Source organism: Pseudonaja textilis, chromosome 3 (assembly GCF_049901715.1).
Source record: "Pseudonaja textilis isolate UNSWEBS1 chromosome 3, rPseTex1.2, whole genome shotgun sequence".
Lineage (NCBI taxonomy): Eukaryota > Metazoa > Chordata > Lepidosauria > Squamata > Elapidae > Pseudonaja > Pseudonaja textilis.
Genome location: NC_141992.1, coordinates 97,738,872 through 97,759,921, shown reverse-complemented (window position 1 = coordinate 97,759,921; position 21,050 = coordinate 97,738,872). Strand labels below are relative to the sequence as shown.

At 40.4% G+C, this 21,050-nt stretch overlaps 1 protein-coding gene and 1 long non-coding RNA gene across 2 annotated transcripts in view; one reads left to right on the top strand and one right to left on the bottom strand.

Moving 5' to 3' along the window:
* ACBD6 (acyl-CoA binding domain containing 6) overlaps positions 1-2,212 on the bottom strand; it is a 119,860-nt gene extending 117,648 nt beyond the window's left edge. Inside the window, exon 1 of the mRNA XM_026703297.2 lies at positions 1,691-2,212. Coding sequence (XP_026559082.2) covers positions 1,691-1,999 — 309 coding nt within the window. The 5' untranslated portion in view covers positions 2,000-2,212. The remainder of the gene's footprint in view (positions 1-1,690) is intronic.
* Positions 2,213-2,317: 105 nt separating this feature from the next.
* LOC148126225 (uncharacterized) lies at positions 2,318-20,063 on the top strand. The gene is made up of 3 exons (XR_015743005.1): positions 2,318-2,480; positions 19,039-19,183; positions 19,929-20,063. It is a non-coding gene; the product is annotated as an uncharacterized LOC148126225 (long non-coding RNA).
* Positions 20,064-21,050: the final 987 nt, after the last annotated feature.

Here is a 21,050-nt window from a genome sequence, read left to right as displayed (position 1 = left end):
AGGCTAAAATATATCTAATTCACCAACTCTACTCATTTGGATCCAAGTGCTGGGAAAAACGGTAGTCTTAACTTTTAAAGATTTACAGAGTTGAGCAATTGTACATGGAATTATAAATAAGCAGAATTTTCAATGAAGGACTAAAATCTGAATTAACTTTTAAGTGCTACCAGTTGCTTGAGAACATGGGAAGAGGGAAAGCGGATTGTGTGTTGCTAATAGATGAAATACAATGCCATCCAGATTTCAAGAAAGTAAGTTTTTAAATTATATAGGTTCTAAACAAATTTCAATACCTCAAGTGTACGTATATAACACATGTTCAATATGTTCAAAACTGAGAAGAGCTTGTGATTTGAAGTGATGTGGTGTGCTAAATCAATCCCTGTGTTTTTATAAACCATAGTTTATAGCTCGACATGTTATTAATGAAGCCAATTAAAGCAATATTTAGCAAGTGATGTACGCAAACCTTGGGATGCCAAACTACACTTCAATCATAAATAATGAATGAGTCAGTTGCACCTCCTTGTTTGTCAATGCAGTTGCCAAACAAGATGTTCTTGGTGTTTTCACAATGTGGTTACTAAACTATTCGCTGAAGCAGGTACTGCAATGTGTTTCTATTAAGGAACAGAGACTTTTAAGAGAACCCAGCCTGCTGCTGAACCTCTGTCAAAGGCAGAGGTCCCCAAACTTGGCAACTTTAAGACTTGCGGACACTTCAACTTTCAGAGGCTGGAGAATTGCCAAGTTTGGGGATCCCTGGTCAAAGCCATTAGAACACTATTTACAACTGTATGCATGAGATTTTGCCCTTTCAAAAAGTTCTGCATTCTAGCTATGTTCAAGAAAAATCCTGAAAATCTGTTGTGTATTACTATTTTTTGTTTCTAGGTAGGAGTAGAAGACACTACCCACAATCTCTTTTGCCTCTATCTTTATTAAATAGGTATGCTGAAGCAGAACAGAGACATATCCAGTTCCCTACCTCCTCCTGCTCCAACTCTTGGTTCCTAGAGTATTATGTTTTGCTTGCTCAATTCATTGAATCATAAATCAGCTTAACTTGTGCAAAGCCGTACAGGTATTGAGTAAGTCACAATTAGTCAGAAATCCACATTCAGCAAACAGTCTCCGGTTCCCCATATCTGACACACAGAAAGGGAAAAATCCCGTGTTGTGGCAACAGGTTTTTGTGTCATAAGAAGGGAAGCAGTATAACAGCCAGAATTGCTAACTGGGACTGTTCACGGAGAGAAGTTCTCCACCCACCTTGAACCGAAAAACCGAATTTTGTGCGCGGTGAAGGCACCAAGCTAGCTAGATCGTGAGACTCACTTTGGTTGGACCTGAAGCCATCAGCTGGATGACCTTGAGGAGACCCTTCGGAAGAAGGCAACGGCCAATCCCTTCCGAAAAGCCTTGCAAAAGAACTGCAAGGACTCTCACTAGAAGCGAGACCGACCTCACAATACCTCACACACACAATAACACACACGCACCCCGCCTCCACCAGCCGGTGAGGGTCAGATAGGACCTCCTCCACCTTCGGAAGCAGTCTGCCTTTCGGTAACAGTTTCAAGAGGGGAAGACTGTCCCCGTCCCCCCCCCACCGTTTGCAGCCTTCCCCAGAAGCACCCAGAGGCGGCCCCGTTCCCGCCTCGGGACCCCGGCGGGGCAGCCTCACCTGCTTATAGCGCGCGTACAAGTAGAGGAGTTGCTCCTTGCCGGCCGCGGCCACCAGCATCGGGACGCGCTGCACCGCCCTCTCGAACTGCTCGGCCAGGTTCAGCGGGGAGGAGGGCGAGTAGCTCTCCGAATCGGAACCGGGGCCTGGAGACTCCCCCAGCCCTCCCACCACCATCACGGCCACGGCCGCGCCCGCCCTCTCCTCTTCTCCCGAGCTGCAGTCGTCCCCTCCGCCCGCTCGCCTTACGCCCGTAGCCGGGAACAGCGATGCCATGGCGGCCTCGCTCCCGCCGGCCCACTGCCTCATCTCCCGCTTCTCCGCCCCGCCCCCTCCGAGGAAGCGCGCGCCCACCAGCCAACCGCGTCTCCCGCCGAGGGACGAAGCCACGCCCCTCGCATCCCACGCGGATGCCTCCCCCTCCGAGACCAACTCCCGCGCATGCGGGAGGGAGAAAAGAAAAGAAAGAAAGAAAAAAAACAACACGGAAACCCAGAGAGCTACGCAAATGACAGATCATCACGCCCGAGGAAATGCTCTTGGTGCCGCGTTTCGTACACAAACACACCCCGCCCCCAAGACAGCTTCTTCGTAACAGCCGCTCTTGCCTCTGGGGGCGCTGTTGAGGACAGGTCGTCCGTGTCTCCAAGCTTCAAAAAAGAAAAGAAAAAAAAAAAAGAGGCTAGCTGTAAGAATGAGGGAAAGTTCCATTTTAGGAGTTAAGAGGCTGAACTTTCTCCACGGTGTTCAGTGCGGAGCGATGGAGGAGGGGAATCTTTCGAGTCTCAAGGCAAGTGAGCTTTCTCCCCCCCCCCCCACCCCCTTCGTTCGGGGCAAAACGGGGAGGCTGAGCAGACTCGAACCTTTGCAGCATCTGGAAGACGGTTTTATTGGAAAGAAGGGCTGGCCGCTCTTTTTAACGTTTTTGGGCCAGTCTAAACCAATTTGACTCAGTGATAATTTCATTTCATTTTATTTATTTATTTTGTCAAGCATGCATTATAGAACAGAATTCTTTTCTTGGCCAAGTGTGATTGGACACACAAGGAATTTGTCTTGGTGCAAATGCTCTCAGTGTACGTTAAAAAAAAAAGATAAATTCGTCAAGAATCTTAAGGTACAACACAATGATAGTCATAGGGTACAATAAATAATCAAATCATACTAGGAAACAGTCCATATAACTAGTAAGGATACAAGCGACAAACTTACAGTCATACAGGGGGATGAGTGAGAAGGATGAGAAGATAACAGATATAAGTATAAACATGATGATACATGAAATAGATACGAATAAAAAGGAAACGTTAGGACAGGGACGGTAGGCACATTGGTGCACTTATGCACACCCCTTACAGATCTCTTAAGCAATGAGGTGAGGTCAACAGTAGACAGTCTAAAATTAAAAATTTTGGGGTTCGGGGAAAAAAACCACAGAGTTAGGTAGTGTATTTCAGACATTGACCACTCTTGCTGAAGTCATATTTCCTGCAGTTGAATTTTGTGCGGTTTACCTTGAGTTTGTATCTATTCTGTGCTCTTGTATTGTTGTGGTTGAAATTGAAGTAGTCATTGATGAGTAGGACATTGCAATAGATAATTTTATGTACTACGCTTAGGTCAGACTGAAGGCGGCATAGTTCTACTTTGTCTAAGCCTAAAATTTCAAGTCAGGTGGCATAAAGTATTCTGTTGCGAGTAGAGGAGTGGAGGACTCTTCTTGTGAAGTATCTCTGGACTCTCTTGATTTTATTAATGTCCGATATGCAATGCGGGTTCCAGACAGATGAGCTGTATTCGAGAATTGGTCTAGCAAAATTTTTTTGTAATTATACTAGCAACTTTTCATATCTATGTCTGTGCGTGTGCAATTGGTGCAGAAATTGTATTTGTTGCAGTAATATTTTCCTTAACTATGATGACTATGATCATGATTTATCACTTATATCTTTTTTGTACACGGAGAGCTTATGCACCAAAGACAAATTCCTTATGTGTCCAATCACATTTGGCCAATAAAGAATTCTATTCTATATTGCTAACATTCAATAAATATTTTGGCAGTGGTTTGTTCTCCAAGCTTGGTTCAATTTAGTTTCTTGAACGTTTTTCTTACCAGACTAGGTAACATCATCAGCACTACAATTTCCCCCTAAAATTCATCTGTGGTTTTTCCACTAGCAGCATCTTGGTGGAATCTTCCTGCTGCAACCTTAAATTTGTTGTGAAAGTAAGAACATAAACAAACTTGAGCATGTCTTTGACATGGAAGTATGGAAAGCAACACTTGTTACATCTTGAATAACTGACTCCAATTAGCTTCCCCTTAATATAGGAAATTTGTGTAACTTTGGGCCGTACAATATACTCTCTTTCAGTCCAACCTATCTTACTGAATTGTTGTGAAATGAGATCTCCTGAAAAGTGTCTTAAACTTCTAAATGAAAGACAAGATAGAAATCTGACAATGAACTGATAAACATATTAACTGAGCCGGTTTTGCTTTGACTATGCAATGCAGTTTAAATACTGTAGCTAAACTTACAAGGCTTACAAGTGCAAGGCTCAAGCTCCAGAGCTTGGTGTGGCTTTTTTTTCCTCCACTTTCAAAACCTGAACATTTATTTATAATTTATTCGTTGAGTTTGGATGCTGCCCAACTCTAACAAACTTGGGGTGGCTTATAACCTTGGAGTAACACAAAGCAACAGAAATACAAAAAATAACCAGAATGATTCAACAGTATCTACAAAATAATGAGATGGCAATTGAAACACCAAAGTAAATATAAACATCACAAACAGGGGAGTCCCATATACCTTGCTGGGGAAATAGTTGGGTTTTCTGCAACATCATCAGGGTGAGAACTGTAGTAATCTTGTAGGAGCTGATCCGATCCAGATTATCCACCCAATAGCCAGAATCATCCTCACAGCAGCCTTGCAGATGATCCAGTGGTTGCCCCTACCCAGCATTGACTGGGTCATCCTAAACAGGCCTTTGGACAATTATTGGTGGATGAAATAAAAGTGGTGTATGTACCAGCTAGACTAGAGCTTTGCTATCTTTATTACCACAAGGTAGTTCCTAATATGATCTCTTACCCATGTCCATGCAAGATACTAGGCTAAAATGTAGTCTAGTGTGTTGTATACACATAGCCAGAGTAACATGAAGTTCTTGAAGTACCAGGAGAGTGACAAAGGTAGGAAATATATATGTTATTAGAAGCATTGAGGAATGCTTCATGTATACATGGTAAGAGCTAATATAATCATGCAAATTCAGCCAAGCTTAACACAAGTGCCACACCTTTGCTGAAACATTAAACATAAAATACTACAACAAAGGCCAGAGCATTTACTGAAGCAGAGGGTTGTTAATAATAAGAAAGTGATTGTTAGCACGGAACCTATTGTCCTTTCCCAAGGCCTGAAAATAGAGATTTGTAGCCTCTTCACCAGCTGTGCTCTGAACAGGTCTCTTGAAGACTTAGCAGAAGGTTAGCTAGTGCAGCCAAGGAGATGTTTCTTTGCAAGTCTTTTTGTTCCCATCTATTAGAGATTTTTTTTTTTAAGCATGCCCTACTTGATCAATATTGGAGAGCATGAACAAAATGTCACGTGTTCCTATCAGTCTGAAACAAGGAGTTCCAGCTATTTTTTTCCTACCTCATTGTTAGTTAGGATGAAAAAGTACCAATTGCTTTAGACTAGGGCCTGCCTCTTGATTTCTCTCCGGAGTTCCTGGAACAAAAACAGAAACCGTCTCTACATTAACCACATCAATATCTCACCTTTGGGGAAGGGTTCTTGCAAATCCATTTTAGAAACAGGGAAGTAAGAAGAGAGGCAATGCCAATACATACCAGATAATGTTTTCAAGAAATGCAGAAGTTGTTAAACAACATTTGCATTCCTTTCTAATGTCTCCAATGGTTTCTCAACAAAAAATGCGCGTTTTGACAAAGCCTCTTTTGTTTGTAATTTCAGGCTGTCATCCCACAAGACGCCACATGAGGGCAGTCAATCCATTTCTTTATTGATTACCAATTTGCTTTTAAGAGAATGAAAGGTCTCTCCTACAACCTTCTGGTTATTTAAGAAGCATGGTTACTGCATGCAATAGCCTTCAGTACACTGTCTTTTAATGATGAGATGATTGATGTTTAAACTATATTAGTGTAGCAGCAGGCACACTACAGTGTAGAGCCTTAATATTAGAGGGAAAACAGCTATTTATTGTATAGCAGGAACCCTATAAAACAGAAGACATAAAGAGATACTTCCATTGGAAAACTGTGGTTTAATCCATGCAATGAAACGTAAGTCTACAGTTGCATACTATAATTTAAAGAACATAGCTGATTTTTGTACACAATGCTTCCAAATGTAAGAAAATGTATCAGCCATATACCATGAAGTGGAAACAAAATACTCAGATAAGTTTATTATTATTACCTTGATTGTCGGAGTACAACATGTGTACAATAAAAAGTTTCCTGAGGATGGGCTCCAGAAGAGGTCCGAAAAGCTCGTAGACAGTCCCAGTGACCAACCCAGACTGGATCCTGGAAACAAAATCCCTGAAATGACTAAAATGTGTATCTAATTATGGAAATCAAAGCGGATCTTTTTCCCCTCCTGGAATGTACACTTCATAGGAATATATGCAAAAAGCAGCACCATCTGCCTAATAGGTTTGGCTAAATTAGACAAAGGAGATGATGGCAAAGAAATCCCAGAGCTCTGGTTCTATCTTACCTGGAGGACTCCAGGGAAATTTCCTGCTTTCAGTGGATCTTTGGAATGGTTAGGGAAAAGCATGCATGAGACTGAGACTTAGAACATGGGTGCACAGCCTGTGGCTCCAGGGTTGCATGCTTTAAACTTATTTAAAGTTGCTCCTAGACTGAGTGTACATTTATTTCTTTATATTATATTTGTGTGACTTCAAATTATTCCCTACTCCTGGCAATATCCCTATAGCTTTCTTGGCAAGATTTTCAGAAGTGGTTTGTCCTTTGCCTTATTCCTAGGGCCAGCTGGCTTTATGCCTAAAATGGGACTAGAACTCCCAATCTTTCAACCTTGGTATCTTAACAGTTGGTTCTATTATTTATGCATTATATATGTATGTTGCCGTGGTGGTGCAGGAGTTAAAATGCAGTATTCCAGGCTAATTCTGCTGACTGCCAGGGGTTTAATCCTTACCTGCTCAAGGTTCGCTCAGCCTTCTATCCTTCCGAGGCGGGTAAAATGAGGACCTAGATTGCTGGGGGCGGGGGGGAGGAGGAATATGCTGACTCTCTAAACCACTTAGAGAGGCCTGCAAAGCACTGTGAAGCGGTATATAAGTCTAAGTGCTTTTGCTATTATGTTTTACATGCCACCAATTCACTGAATATTAAAGCAGGTAGCCATGGCTAGTTAACATAAAAGATTACAAAAACAAATGGCAGAAGAGATGTATCTTGGCCACCTTCTCAAGACAGGGATAAAGGGAGTCAAGCACAGTCAGCTCTACAAAGAAATCATTACTCCCACTGAGGGTAACACAGAAAGCCCCCACTTCCAAAAGCACAGAGTATTGCAAAGAGTCTCTCTTGCAAATCTTTTAACATCCCAACAAAGGTTTGTAATAAGAAAGGAAGCTCCTCAGAGATTTAGGATCTAAGCCATTAAGAATTCCAATATCAACCACATAATTATGGCCAGAAAATAATTGGTGACCTATTTACATTTTTACTTTGACTTCCTGGTAGCAGAGCCTGACTATCAATCTAGCTGCCACACCTTATATCAATCAGTGTTTCCAAACACTTGTCTTGTAGCCCCATGTAGAGCTAATGGCAATAATCAAGATTAGATGTAACAAAAATGTCAATAAATCCAACCAACTCAGGAGCGGCCACAGCTGGCATATTAGATATAATTGCAAAAATGCACTCTTTTCTATACTGGCCACCAGGGAATCCAGTGACTGCCAAGAATTACATAGTACTTCCAGACCGAGGACCTGTTTTTTCAGGAGAAATATGACATTCAACCCAGAATAAAATCCAAACTCTAAATCTGGGTTCTTACTTACTAACCATACCTCTGCCTTGAAAAAGAATAACCAAGATTATTGATTTTTTTGGATGTCATCGGCATAACAATCTCTTTCTCCTCCATATCTTCAAATGATTGTCCCCAGTAGCTTCATGTAGATATTGAACAGAATACGGAACAATAGATATTTCATTTAGGGAGATAGTATAACTCAACATATTAAATAGCATTCACCCAGCGTCACCTTTTAGAAATGGCTTAGAAGGAAAGGCAGGAATGGCTGCCTTAAAATTTCAGCTTCATTGGATGATCTACAAGGATATTATGATCTGTGGTGTCAAAAGCGATCAAGGGATCCAGAATTGGCTATACTTCCTCAGTCCAATTCTCAATATAGTTGACCCATCTGTGTAATTAAAGCAAACTGAGTCCTATATCAAAACCCTAATGGAAATAGGTTTGGGTGGCAACCACATTTCATAGAAGTATTTGTAACTATGAGGCTGCTATTTTCTTGCCTATCTTTACAGAAATCAAATGTTTTAAGGTTGACTTGCAGTTACTCAAATCTTCCAGGTTAAGGAAGGGTTTTGTGATGACCTGGGGCATGACACAAAGGCAACACAGTCAGGTAAACAATAAGAGTCCCTTTATCATCTCCAACTTTGCCCCCAATGTCTAGGTTACCTTTGGCTAGAGAAAAACTCTCCCAGGAACAGCCTTTGACTGTAGAAAATTCAGTCCAAAACAAGGTACACACAAACTGTAACTTACAATCCAAACAAACCAAACTGAAGTGATTAGTTTGGCAGGGCAGGAGCAGGAACTTGAAAGTACAACAAAACTCACACAGTTGGGAAGATGCCAGGAACATAGATAAGCCACAATGATACAAAATACAGTCGTTTGCTCCCAACAGCTTGCTGCACACCGCTTGCCTTTTTTATACACTGTGTTCCCAGCTGCAGTTAATGAAGGGAATCAGGGCCTTTTCCTTCCTCGTAAGCCACGCAACCCACATTGCTCTTTTCTCCGTTCCTCCCTGCATGCCCTAGGATGAAGAGGTGATGGGCCTGGGTCTTCCTCTGAATTCCCTCTCCCTTATTCTACCTCTCCCCTGCTCTGTCCAGCCGGACTTTGCTCTTCCCCAGCTTCTTCCATAGTCAACAGAGCCACACTCCCACTTCCTATCAGCTGTCCAGCTTCTTCCTCCGAGTCAGATTCCAACAGGGGCATGACAGGTTTTTCCAATAAACATGCTTTAAAAGGGCTTCCTTTAGATAGGGAAAACATGTCCCTGCCAATCCCAGTAAAGAGGCGATGGCCACTTCTCTTTTGAACCTGACCAATCTCAACATTTGATCAGCTTTGGGGGGGCAATGGCATGTAAACCAGTGAGAATCCCCATCCCTCCATATACCTATGTATGTCTTCAATGTGTACAAATGGAAAAGGACCCAAATAACACATTTTTAAAGAGACAAAGTGGGACAATTGTGGACAATAATCACACTAACTGTATTTAAACTTACAAGGCCATTTCAATTAAATTTAAATTTTGTCTTGGCCCCACCCATAAAGGCTAAATTGACCCTTGGGAAGAGGGTTGGACACGTTTAGTAATAAAAGTATTGTTATTTATATATTAAAAATTTAAAACTATGCAAAGGTGGTCTTCAACTTCTGACCACAGAGCCAAAATTTATGTTTCTAAGTGAGACAGCTGTTAAGTGACTTTTGTCCCATTTTTTTGACCTTTCTTGCCACACTTATTAAGTAAATCATTGCTGCTGTTAAGTTAATAACATGATTGTTAAGTGAATCCAGCTTCCCCATTGACTTTGCTTGTCTGGTTGCAAAAGGGGATCACATCATCCCAGGACTCTGAAACCGTCATAAAGATGAACCTGTTGCCAAGCATTCAGATTTTGATCACACGATCATGTGGGGATGCTGCGAAGCATGACGAGTATGAAAACTAGTCATAAGTCACTTTTTTTTCAGTGATGCTATAACTTTGAACAGTTACTAAATGAACTGTTGTAAGTCGAGGACGACCTATGCATTATGCACATTAATTAATAAGTTATCTCATATGAACACAACAATTACATTTTCAAATTCCAGAGTTATAGAACAACATTTACACCATTTGTTCTTGCAAATAAACCCATTATTTCTTTTAAGTAGAGAACATATACCAACTCAATGCAATTTGTTTTGTTTTATTTTATTTATTCTGATCACCAGAACAGGTTTCTGTACTTTCTTGTAAAACCAGGATATGCATTTGGGGGTTTTGGAGGGTGTTTGTGTATGTGTGTGTGAAAATGCAAGAAAATGCTTTTTGAGAAGATGCTGAATTCTTCATGAAGTTATAAACATGTATGTTGGATGGAACTGGAAATATTCATAAGAGGGAATATTTATCCATACAGTAGCAAGAAATGCCTTCACAAAGAAAACTGGCAGGATAGAATAACAGGTTTTATTCAGTTTTTTCTCTCTCTGACATACTGGGCAGGGTTTGTACAAGGGCTCCTTTCCTGCAGCCTGTAGGGAAGCTGTTCACTCACAGATCTATGATTTTAATGGGAACCAGCGTCTTCTTCCCCTTAAGAACAAGAAAAGAGAGAAGAGGAAATATTTCCCCTTAGTTCCTCTCTCCCTCAAATTCTCATTATAAGGAACAAACTTTCTGATTCACACTAGGAAAATCCAGCTTGACTTTTTCAGCTCCAAATAGAATCCAATTACTTCTCCATGTGAGTGATGAATAAACACCCAAAGCCCAAAATAGACATTAATATTTATAGGGGGCAATTGCTGATCCAGGAGTCTGGAGGAAATAAATTACTTCCACTGAGGTTGCACTGAGCATTGCTCTCCTTCTGTTTTTCACGCAGCTAAACTAGAGTTTCATTGCACTATCCCCACATCACTGCCTTTGCTTCAAGGGAGTGCACTGCAGAATCCCCACACAAATTGGATGGAAAACTCCCTAAACCACCTAGCGCAGGCTTTCAGCCAAATGCATTGCTATCTGATTGATTGACAGGTCAAAGAAGCCCTTGTGGGGCTCTGAAAATGATGCAAGGCCCTTGGGATAGCTACTGTACCAATTTCCGAGCAGCAAAGTTCTATGAAAAGAAGGAAACTGGGATTATCCAAACATCTAATAATTGAAAGCACACCTTTTCTTGTTTTAACGCTATAGTTCATTTTCACACTTAGCTTTACAGCTATAAAGTATTTTTTTTCTTCACTGTGAAGGTCAAATAATTGTTTACTCCCAGAAAAGTAAATTTCTTGAATTCTTATGGGAGCCATTAGTTGGTGATATAATTCCCCTCATTCAGAAATGCAAATAGACAATGCTATCTCAAAGCTTTAATGGTCTCTTTGCATCAGGAATTATTCTAGAGATGCTATGAAATTCCCAGCAAGCATCTTTTTGGGCCAGAGTTAGGAACTATTAATATTATTATTAATAATAATAATTAATAAGCAAGAGTAAGCATTAATAATATTAATAAGGTAGCTATTAGGATAGGATTGTGGGGCAACTACCGGTATTAAATACCCCAGTTACTAGATTGAACAGAAGGAAACTAAGAATTTAAAATCCCATTCCTAGTTTTGGGAACATTTTTTAACTTATCCCTCACAGTTCTTCTCCAGTTGAACAGAATTCTTCAACAGGTAGCTAGAGTAGGTTTTATTATTAAATCTGAATATACTGTCTCTATCCCGGAGAACCTGCTACCGAGCCAATTTAAAGGAACTGTGGGAATTATGACACTGTATACATATACACACAAGGTCTTTAAACTCTTTCAAGAGCAAACCCAGTCAGCTCAAAACACATCGCTCTGTCTAATCCCTTGTCTGAATTGTGTGGCATAAGAGGTAAATATGGGTCACTGTCTTTTCACTCTTATCTCAGAATTCTGCCTGGTCCTTCTGCATCTTCTGAGCTTCAGCGAAAGGGTTGCCAGTGCTTTTTATTTATCACCTTGCATCTTCCGTTGCCCACCCTCCAAAGGTCTGCACACTTGCAGCATTCCCGTTAGTCTCCATTTTGTAACAGGCAGCTCCTTTGTTACATTCCTTCAGGTGCTGCATCTGATGGTGATGTTGAGCTCTGCGTTTTGTATAGTCTAACTGGACGATTAATCAGCACAGCAAGAAGCTGGAGGGGCAACACCACTTCTGAAAGAGCTACATCCGTGTAAATATGTCCAAAAGGATGCACACCATCAGGCTGATGTGCTGGCTGGGAGAAGACAAGTTGGGATACAGCAAAGATCTGTCATCCACAGTATAATGAGGTCTCCTTTAAATCTGACATCACTATTGTATCAACTACCACCGAACAAGCACTAACCTCTGTACTGAAAACAAATGGCACGCAGGAAAGGTTGAGCACCCAAAAGCTTCTGTAGTTCTGCTCAGGCTGCAGTTTGAACTTTCTGATGGTTCTGCTAAATTAAAGGGGTTGGAATCACTTCAGGAGCTTTCTTTGTCGGGCTGCATCTGGTTTTGAGCTCTTAGCTAAACCAAGTAACTCAACCAGAATGGAGAAAGGCCTTCCCTCTTGTTTTATAACTATCATATTAGTTTTTCCTCTGGAGCAGCCACAGTGACCTAGAGGTGAAGACTCTTATCTCCCACTTGGGAAGTTGAGAGTTCAATCCTAGGTGGCAGCAGCAGTTTTTCTAGCAGGGTGCAAGGAGAAAATCTCTCTTGTGAACTCTGTGTAGGTGTCAGGAAGGGCAGCCGGACAATATACATTCAGCTTCATTCAGTCTCCCGCTACTCCATCCCAAATAAAGAGGTTAAAGGGTTGTAAAAAGAAAGAAAAATACTAGTTTTCCCTCTAGTTGGGTCAGGTGACTGTGCCATCATATCCAGCCATCAAAGCTGGGCAGGATTGGGAAGGAAGGGCTATTGCCCAACCTATTAAGAGTGTCTGAGTCCAATAAAGGCCAAGATTCTTTGGTAATGGACTGAATCCAGTTTAACTGTAAAGGGTCTGGGCTTACACTTTGGATCAGCAGCCCTTGCAATTTTTTCTTGCTCATGGTGTTCTCACTGAGTTCCTAAATGTAACAACAAGGAGGGAATTCTCCCACTATTCTCTTGTGTTTTTGATTTTTATTCCTCTTTTTAATACAAGCAAAATGAATTGGTATTTCAAATATTTTGGTTTTCCCCCCTTTGATTTTAGGTGGCGACTTGTAGAATTCTTGGACATTTGGCAAAATGAATATCACAGCGGCAGGTCTATTCTGTATCTTATGGCTCAATATTCAATACTCAATATATGCAGGAATATTGCATGTGATGAGTGCTTGTACAAGGAACAACAAATTAGCTTTAATCACTGGGTGCATTTTTTTTTTCTTGGTCTCCATGGTGAATATGCCTTGGTTGCCTAGTTTCATACCTTTACAAAAGTGCTTGTAGTCATAATGTCACACCTTTCCTTTCCTCCGTATTATGTCTATAGCAAATTCACACTGCAATTTGAACAATGCAGAAAATTATATACGTGTGTGTTAATGGGATAGATCTTTTAAATTTTGTTTTATTTTTTAATTGATGGTACTGTAAAAATTAACTGCTTTTCGAGGCATAGCTATCAAAAAAGGGGATGAGTTTACGTACAGAGTTCTACATTTCAATATCATGGGAAATTTAAATCAGAATATTTTTTTAAAGTTTTTGATTCAATCTATTATTGGGTAAATACTATGGTGATGAATTTTGTTTTTTGATTTTCCTCCTTGCTTAGAGCCTGGATGCTTAGTCTGATGTAATGATTAAGAAACCACGCTAGAAACTGGGACATTGAAATGTAAGTCTTAGGCACAAAGTCAGCTTGGTGACCTTGAGAAAATCCCTCTCTCATTCACAGGAAGAAGGCAATGGCAAACTGCTTCCGAAAATCTTGCCAAGACAACTGCAGGGACTTTCCTAGGCAGCTGCCAGATATCAGACCCTAACTTGAAGCACTTTGCATCCAGAAGATGACGTATTCAATTGTTCATAATTAATTAATGGTAAACTAGAAAATTATAGCCTCCTAGACACAATACTTATTTGTGCCTTACGTTCTTATTCGCTTTATCTTTTTTCTTCTTTCTCTATTGTTTTCTAAAATGTTTAATAAAAATAAAGAAAATAGCAAGAAAAGACATTGAGCGAGGATTAAAGCTTGATTATAAATGCTGCACTCTCTCACTCCTACAAAACAGCCATTGATTTTCTCTTTGAAGAAGGAAAGGGGAGGAGAAATGGGAAGCGGAGCTCAAAGGTAGCCCACTACAAAAGGTGGGTTTCAGAGACCACTGAATAGAGAGTGGGGGACTGCACCATTCCAAAGAGAGAGGGGAGCCTAAATCTCATATGACTGCAGAGTCCCTTATCCTCCTATTTGAATACACATTTAAGGATAAGCTCCAAGATTTGCTTGGAGAACCTCTAGTCAGTAAACAAAGGGAATGCAATTCTCTTTAATCCGGTTTTCTCTCTTGCCTTTCTTCTTTCAATTGCAGAGAACCTACCCTTCAGCCATTGTGGTTCAGTCAACAATTGTCAGGCTGGCAGGGTCATGCTGACACACAACCATTTGAGGTAACACTTTTGCTTGCAAAAAGAAAGGAGAAAGAACAAGTTGCAATTATCCCTATTTACCTAGGAGTGCCCTGCACAGCAGCCAAACACATGCTAGCCAGTGGCAGGTAAACACACACACACACACACACACTATTTACATTGTCCCACACAATGATAACTCTTGCTTTACAATAGCATAAATAAAGGCAAGTCCAACGTGTTCCCTTCCCAGCCTGTCATTTAATTTAGCTTCAGGTAAGCAGCTAAGACAAGGTGTATGTCAAAACAGATGCAGCTTGAAAAGCTGGTCCTTGGAGCTAAAACAATTAGAGACAAACTATCAGCTTTTAAATTTCAATCCAGCTGCTTAATCCTGCTACAATAAGTGTGCAAAAGACAATTAGGGAAGACATGAAGCGTGTTTCAGACCTCAGGTTCCACTGATGTTTTGGAACAGAATCACTAGTTCAAGGGATTATGAACATAATAGGGGTAATTAAGCGGGCAGTAGGTTGTGTAATAGGCAGGCACATTAGAGGTACAAATCCTTGCCATCAAGTAGTCAGTTGCTCTGTAACCTGTGTGAAATTATTACTGTAATTATTGGGGACTTTAAAATAAATATTCGAAGATCCAGTGCGCCGCTTTGAGCTGCTGCAGATTCTCCTGCCTCCAAGTATCAATATCCTCACTCTGCCCAGAAGGGGAGCAGGAAATAGTTAGCAGGCATTGCAGGTAGATTCCACCAATGCTGGAGAGAGAGGGAAAACTAGCAACACTTGTCAACATCCTTCTGGATTTACAGAGGACTCCCACAAAATCATTAAACCAATCAGTTCAGGAGTTATGAAGAAAAATAAGACCGAAGTTCTCTCCAAAGAGGAAATGGAGACTCATAAAAATGCTGGCTTTTCAGCTATAATGCATTTAAATTGGAGATCAATATTCTCAGTGTCCCAACAATGCTAATGTCCTGGGAATACAGAAATCCAAAGCTGCTTTCTACTGTAACTGATGCTAAATCTTCTTATGGAAATGCCACTGCTTTACATTACAGCAATGCTTCCCAACTTTGGCAATTTTGAGATATGTAGACTTCAACTCCCAGAATTTCCCAGCCAGCAGGCTTGAGTTGAAGACCACACATTTTAAAGTTGCCAGGGTTGAGAAATACTGCATTATAGGTTTAATTTTGGGACTGTAAATTAAGGATTGTGAATTGTGATTGAATAAACCGCAATTGGATAGTTTCATATAACACTTTAAGCTAAAACAAAATCTGATCTAATTTTTCCCTTAAATATGCAATTCGTTCAGTTTAAGATCCTTGAACAAAGCTTGGCCCAAAATTAAACCCAACAATTTGCTTCAGCTGTATTTATTTGGGGGGAACTTGTATGACCTTGACTTGTCCTGAAGCTGAAATCTACTTTATATGGGAGGTTATGTTTTAAAAGTTGCATGGATCAAATTGTACCAGCCTCATTATGTGCAGGTTCCATACTCAAAACAGTGCATAGTTCTGTGTTCTACAACCACAATTTAGGCAGAGCATGAATTAAAGCTATGAATGGAACACTGGACTTCGGGGATATTGCCTTTTAAAAATTCCACACTTCCCCTGAATTGCAGCTAAAGCTAGAAGGTGCTGGACCCCAACTTCTCTAAGGACATGAGGTTCTGAAGGCTAGTCTACACATTCATTTGTGAGTCATTCTGAGTATTCAAAAAATGTCCAGCTATGGGCAAAGTGAGAACCAGTTTGGTGTAGTGGGTCAAGCATTAGGCTAGGAACGGGAACACTGTGAGTTCTAGTCCCATTTTGAGCACAAAGCCAGTTAGGTGACCTACTCTTTAGTTTCCCTCCTAGGAAGGATGCAATGGTCAACACTTCTGAAAAACTTTGCCAAGAGAACTGTAGGGACTTGTCCAGGCAGTCTCTGAAATCAGACATGATTGGATGGAAGGGAAAAAAAAAATGTGTGAAGTAGTTTGACTCTCTTTTGTGATTTGTTTTTTGCTACCTGGTGAAAATGTTCCTTCCCTTGAAAATAGATGACTAAGGAATGGCTCTTCCAGTTTTTCCTCTCGGGTTTTAATCAAATATATTCATATATGATCATTGATAGCCAGGTAATTATCAGAGCCTTTTTCACAGAAAATCTATTTACTGTAGAGAACCAGCCTGAAAAAAGTCAGTGCAAAGATTAGGAGCAAAAATACAATGCCATGAGGAACAACAACAATACTACAATAACAACTGTAACAAAGGGTGCTAAGCATTCTATTTATTCCAGAGGAATAAAAATATCTTCACACAATTAAATGGCATACACAATGGAACTTCAAAATATCTAATTCTGCATAACCGAGGGAAAAGGAGGCCTTTGCAGTATTTAGTCTCTAGGTTATTTAGAAGCACGTTGAGGGGCTCATTTCAACTTTCCTTTCATCTGGGAACAAAGGTATAATTTTCAAACATTTCCACAACCTCAAACAGGTTGTTAGGGGACCAAGGTTTTGTTTTGCTTTTGTGTTCTCACTCTGCCACGAAGAAAACGTAAGGGTGACGGAATGCAGTTAGCCATGAACAGTGTGATGTAGCTGTACTCAGCAGGGAGAGCAACAACTAATTGCACAATTCACAGATTGCTTTATGGGGTTTTTTTAGTTTATTAATTCATGGTTCATTGTCTTTGGCTTAGAATTGTAGGTGAACCTTCCCCTCCTGCAAACAATTGTGAATCTAATCACACTGTTTTCTAAATGTTTTAAATATAAGAGATGGTTCACCGAAACCGAAACAATATTAAGGCATTCATGATCTATAATGTATGAAACAAAGCAGCTCATCAATAATCTCTCCCTCTACTTTCACTACCCTGGTACAGGTAGTCCTTGACTTACAACCAACAATTGGGATGAGAATTTCTGTGGCTAACAAGGCAGTTGTTAAACGAGTTGCACCCAATTTTTACCACAATTGTTAAGCAAATCCCTGCAGTGAAATGAATCATGTGATCATGAAGCCTTGGTCCTCATCATTGCATCCATGGAATGGTTGGTGGTTCCAACGAGTTAACTTTCTCCTGCTGACCAATGGGGGAATACTGCAATTAGACCTTTGTGTATTGCCTTGTTGCATTTGTTTTCCCAGCAAGGAAAAAAATGGACATGCCATTTAAAAATGTACAAATGTACAAGGCACATAGTTATGACACCTTGATTTCAACAGGCTGGAAGAATAAGACAGTAAAGGGGTGGCTAGGGGCTATGGAGCCTGACTTCAGCAGGAAAGCTAACAAGAGAGAAGTCCAAAGAGACAAGGCTAACCCTTATCCTAATTCAACGTGCATATGTCTGTTTGTTGCCTTGGTAGTGGTTTTTCTTCCCTATCCTTCAAGGCCATTCCTTAAGCCCTCTGCAGAAACTGCCTGCCTTGCAGCTTCAGCATTTACACCCAAAAATTTATTTTGCGGCTTTTCTTTGCTGCACAGCTGACCCTGAAAATTAATTAGCTGAAGTGCAGAGGAACTGCTGAGGGTGTCACAACATAGGAACCGGGAGTCAGTGCTGATCTCAGATTGGTACAAATCTGGTAAAGAGAGTTGGCTGCTGATTCTGAAGAACTCCTTGTGCTTTGAAAGATAAGAAAAGAATTTCCTACAAATGGGTGCTGAAAAGTGGGTTGTTGGGAGGAAACCGGGGGGGGGGGTGGGGGGGAGATGTGGCTAAATAAAACTCTGTGTAAAATTAAGTCCTTGAAACCTTGCCATGTCTCTCCTGATCAGACTAAGAACCAAAAGGTCTGTCCTGTAGGGTGTGCGCCAGTGCAAGCACCCACCACTTGCATGAGTGGAGCTTAATGCGCCTGTGCACTTGCCCATCTCTCCCATGGCCCAGTTTCGAACAGGCCCCCTGGGGTTGGGGATCCTTGACATACAATGACATAATGTAATATATTTAATTCTGACATAGCTGCGACATTTTCTTAACTATGGCTTATGGTTAAGCATGTTCTTTGAGTACACCTAGAATTAGATTTGGTAATTAGCCATGTGATACATTCAGACTAGAATAATAAGATCCTTACAAATGTTTTCTCTATTCTGATCGTGAGAAAGTTGATAAAAATCATCTCAGATGACAATTTGTGAATGATTTCACTTCACCTGATTAAAATGTTCTTCTACCTATTCGCTTTCATTGAGGTTCGATCTGGGGCAATAAAAATTGATATAGCAGAATGTGAAGGTAATGGAAAGTGTATTATTGCAAGTATTTCAATAATGCGCGTAGCCATAAAACTAAATGGAATGTTGTGTACCATTAAGTTTTGGAGGAGAACCAGCTGATCAGCATGACTGCTCTCAATGCATGTACATATGTGGGGGAGGTAATAGAAGAGTTTGACATTTTGTACCTCAAGCACTCCGTTTCTGGAAACAAATGTACAATAAGCATTGGTATGAATTTAACTCATTGTAAGAAATCCAGAACCAATACTAGTGTAACTCATGCCTCTTTTAAATCTTGCCATCTTTTCCTTTAATGCCAGTCATTTTAATACTTCATCATTTGGCATAAGACATTGAAAAATGCCATCTGTGAGTTCGTTCATTCAGGTTTCCATAAGAGGTTTTCAGCGCTTCCTCCCTTAATCATTTATGACAGGACAGATGCCATCTTTGCATTGCCTGGAGAGCAGCAGAAACAGACAGGGAGGAAGACAGAATGTGGCACCAAACGTGACAAAATATCTGGAGTGCAGCCAGGCCTAGTTCCTTCACCTTTGGAAAACACCTCACAGTATAGTCAAGTGAGTACCCAGTTTTTGTCTTGATAATAATCATAACCAGCTTCTCATTAGTGCCAGGTAGAACACTAATTATTGCATTGTAGATTGTTGCTGGAAAGATAGTTGAAAAATTAAAGAGTTTCTGCAGTTGAACAAAATATTGGCTGAGGAATATAACTTAGCCATTTTTTCTAAATCTGATGATGGCTGCTGGCTTAGATGACTTTAAAAGAAACTATATGTATTAATGACTGTGGACTATAATACATAGAAGTGAATCAAATACCAAAAGAAAGTATATTTCGGAATACCAGGCTACACAGAATGCTAGCTGGGGAGTCTGAATGTTGTAGCACTAATACACCCAGAGGTCAGCAACCTGGTGAAGATGATTCAAGAATATATGGTTAACCACTACTGACACAGGAAGAGTTTACGTAAATGTGAGTCTATCAGATTTTTCATGTGCTGAACAGGGATTATCGGAGATGAAGGAATATTCTAGGCACTTTCAGGAAACTAGTCTTTCTCTCTGCAATTTAGAACCCAAGTTTAATAATCAAGGAAATTGATCTGAGTTGTTTTGACTTTTTTTTCAACTCTCTTCAGATTTATTTTCAGGTCTGAGAAAGAGGTACAAAAATATGAATTTGAGCTGACAAATAGCAGTCACTGAAGTTCTTTCACAATGGTTTCTAAGTTTTTAACACAGTAAATTATGTATCAGAAGTTCCTAATTCTTGTGCATTTGTTTGATTGATTACAGCCCCTATGTCAGGAAGAGGTCTGGCATGCTGGAACACTCTGGAACACTCTGTAATTAAAAATCCAGTAACTGTCATTTCATTTCATTTCATAATTTAGTAATACCTTACTAAATACCATATTGGATAGACTAGTGGTACAATTCTATTTAATGGAGGTGTGGGGGATGTGACAGCTAAAATTGGCAACAGTGAAAATATAGGGTGGAAAACATTTAACAAAATGGATTACCCCATAAAAGTGAATAAACAAAAAATGGTAATTTCAAACAAAACATCCATTGTCTGTATTTACATAGCACACTCACCATAGTTAATTTAATCATGGTTTACTCAACCCATTTTTCTGGTTTTCTTGCCCACTCAGTTATGAATTAATAACATGGACTGCCTTAACATAACATGCTAAACTGACATATGGTTGAGTCATTTCTGATTCAAGTATGTCCTGAAAACATTATATAAGGAACCAGAGTAAATAGGGCAGGGGAGATATTTCTGAATTTCCCTCATTTTAGTTGACTTATGATCTGAGTCATTTTTAAAACCACACATGAAACCGCATATCATAAGTGAAATAAGTCCATTCTTCCCTCTCCATAGACATTTAAACACCGGAGCCAAGAGAATTTTACAATGGGCAGAAGAACCAAATGTCTGGAGCCGAAAATAAATAGTGCAATAAAGCCTAATGAATAGTGTAATGGTGCTTGCTGGAATTATAGCCTCACTGTCATGTTCCTGCCCTGGACTTGACACATACTATATGCGCATGCATGCACGTGCATGCAGATCTGTAATAAATACATGCTTGGAAGCATTATTTCCCCTTTCCTCTCTCTCCAGTGTTGGGGGAAGCAGGCACCCCCAGGGCCCCAACTCCAATTTGCAATTCCCTGAGCAGGCAGCAAAACCCGGCAGTAACTACAAAGCCCCCACCCCCTTCCCATCCCTTGTCTTGCGCTGATCTAATCTTGGTCCGAGGGCTTTTGCAGCAAGGACAATTTCTGCCTCGTGTGCCTGTCTCCCTTTTCTTTATCTATTATGCTGATTATAAAGGCAAAATCTAATACAAGCCTCTAACACTTTTCCAGTGAAATCAGTTTTTCAGCCCATCAAATCTA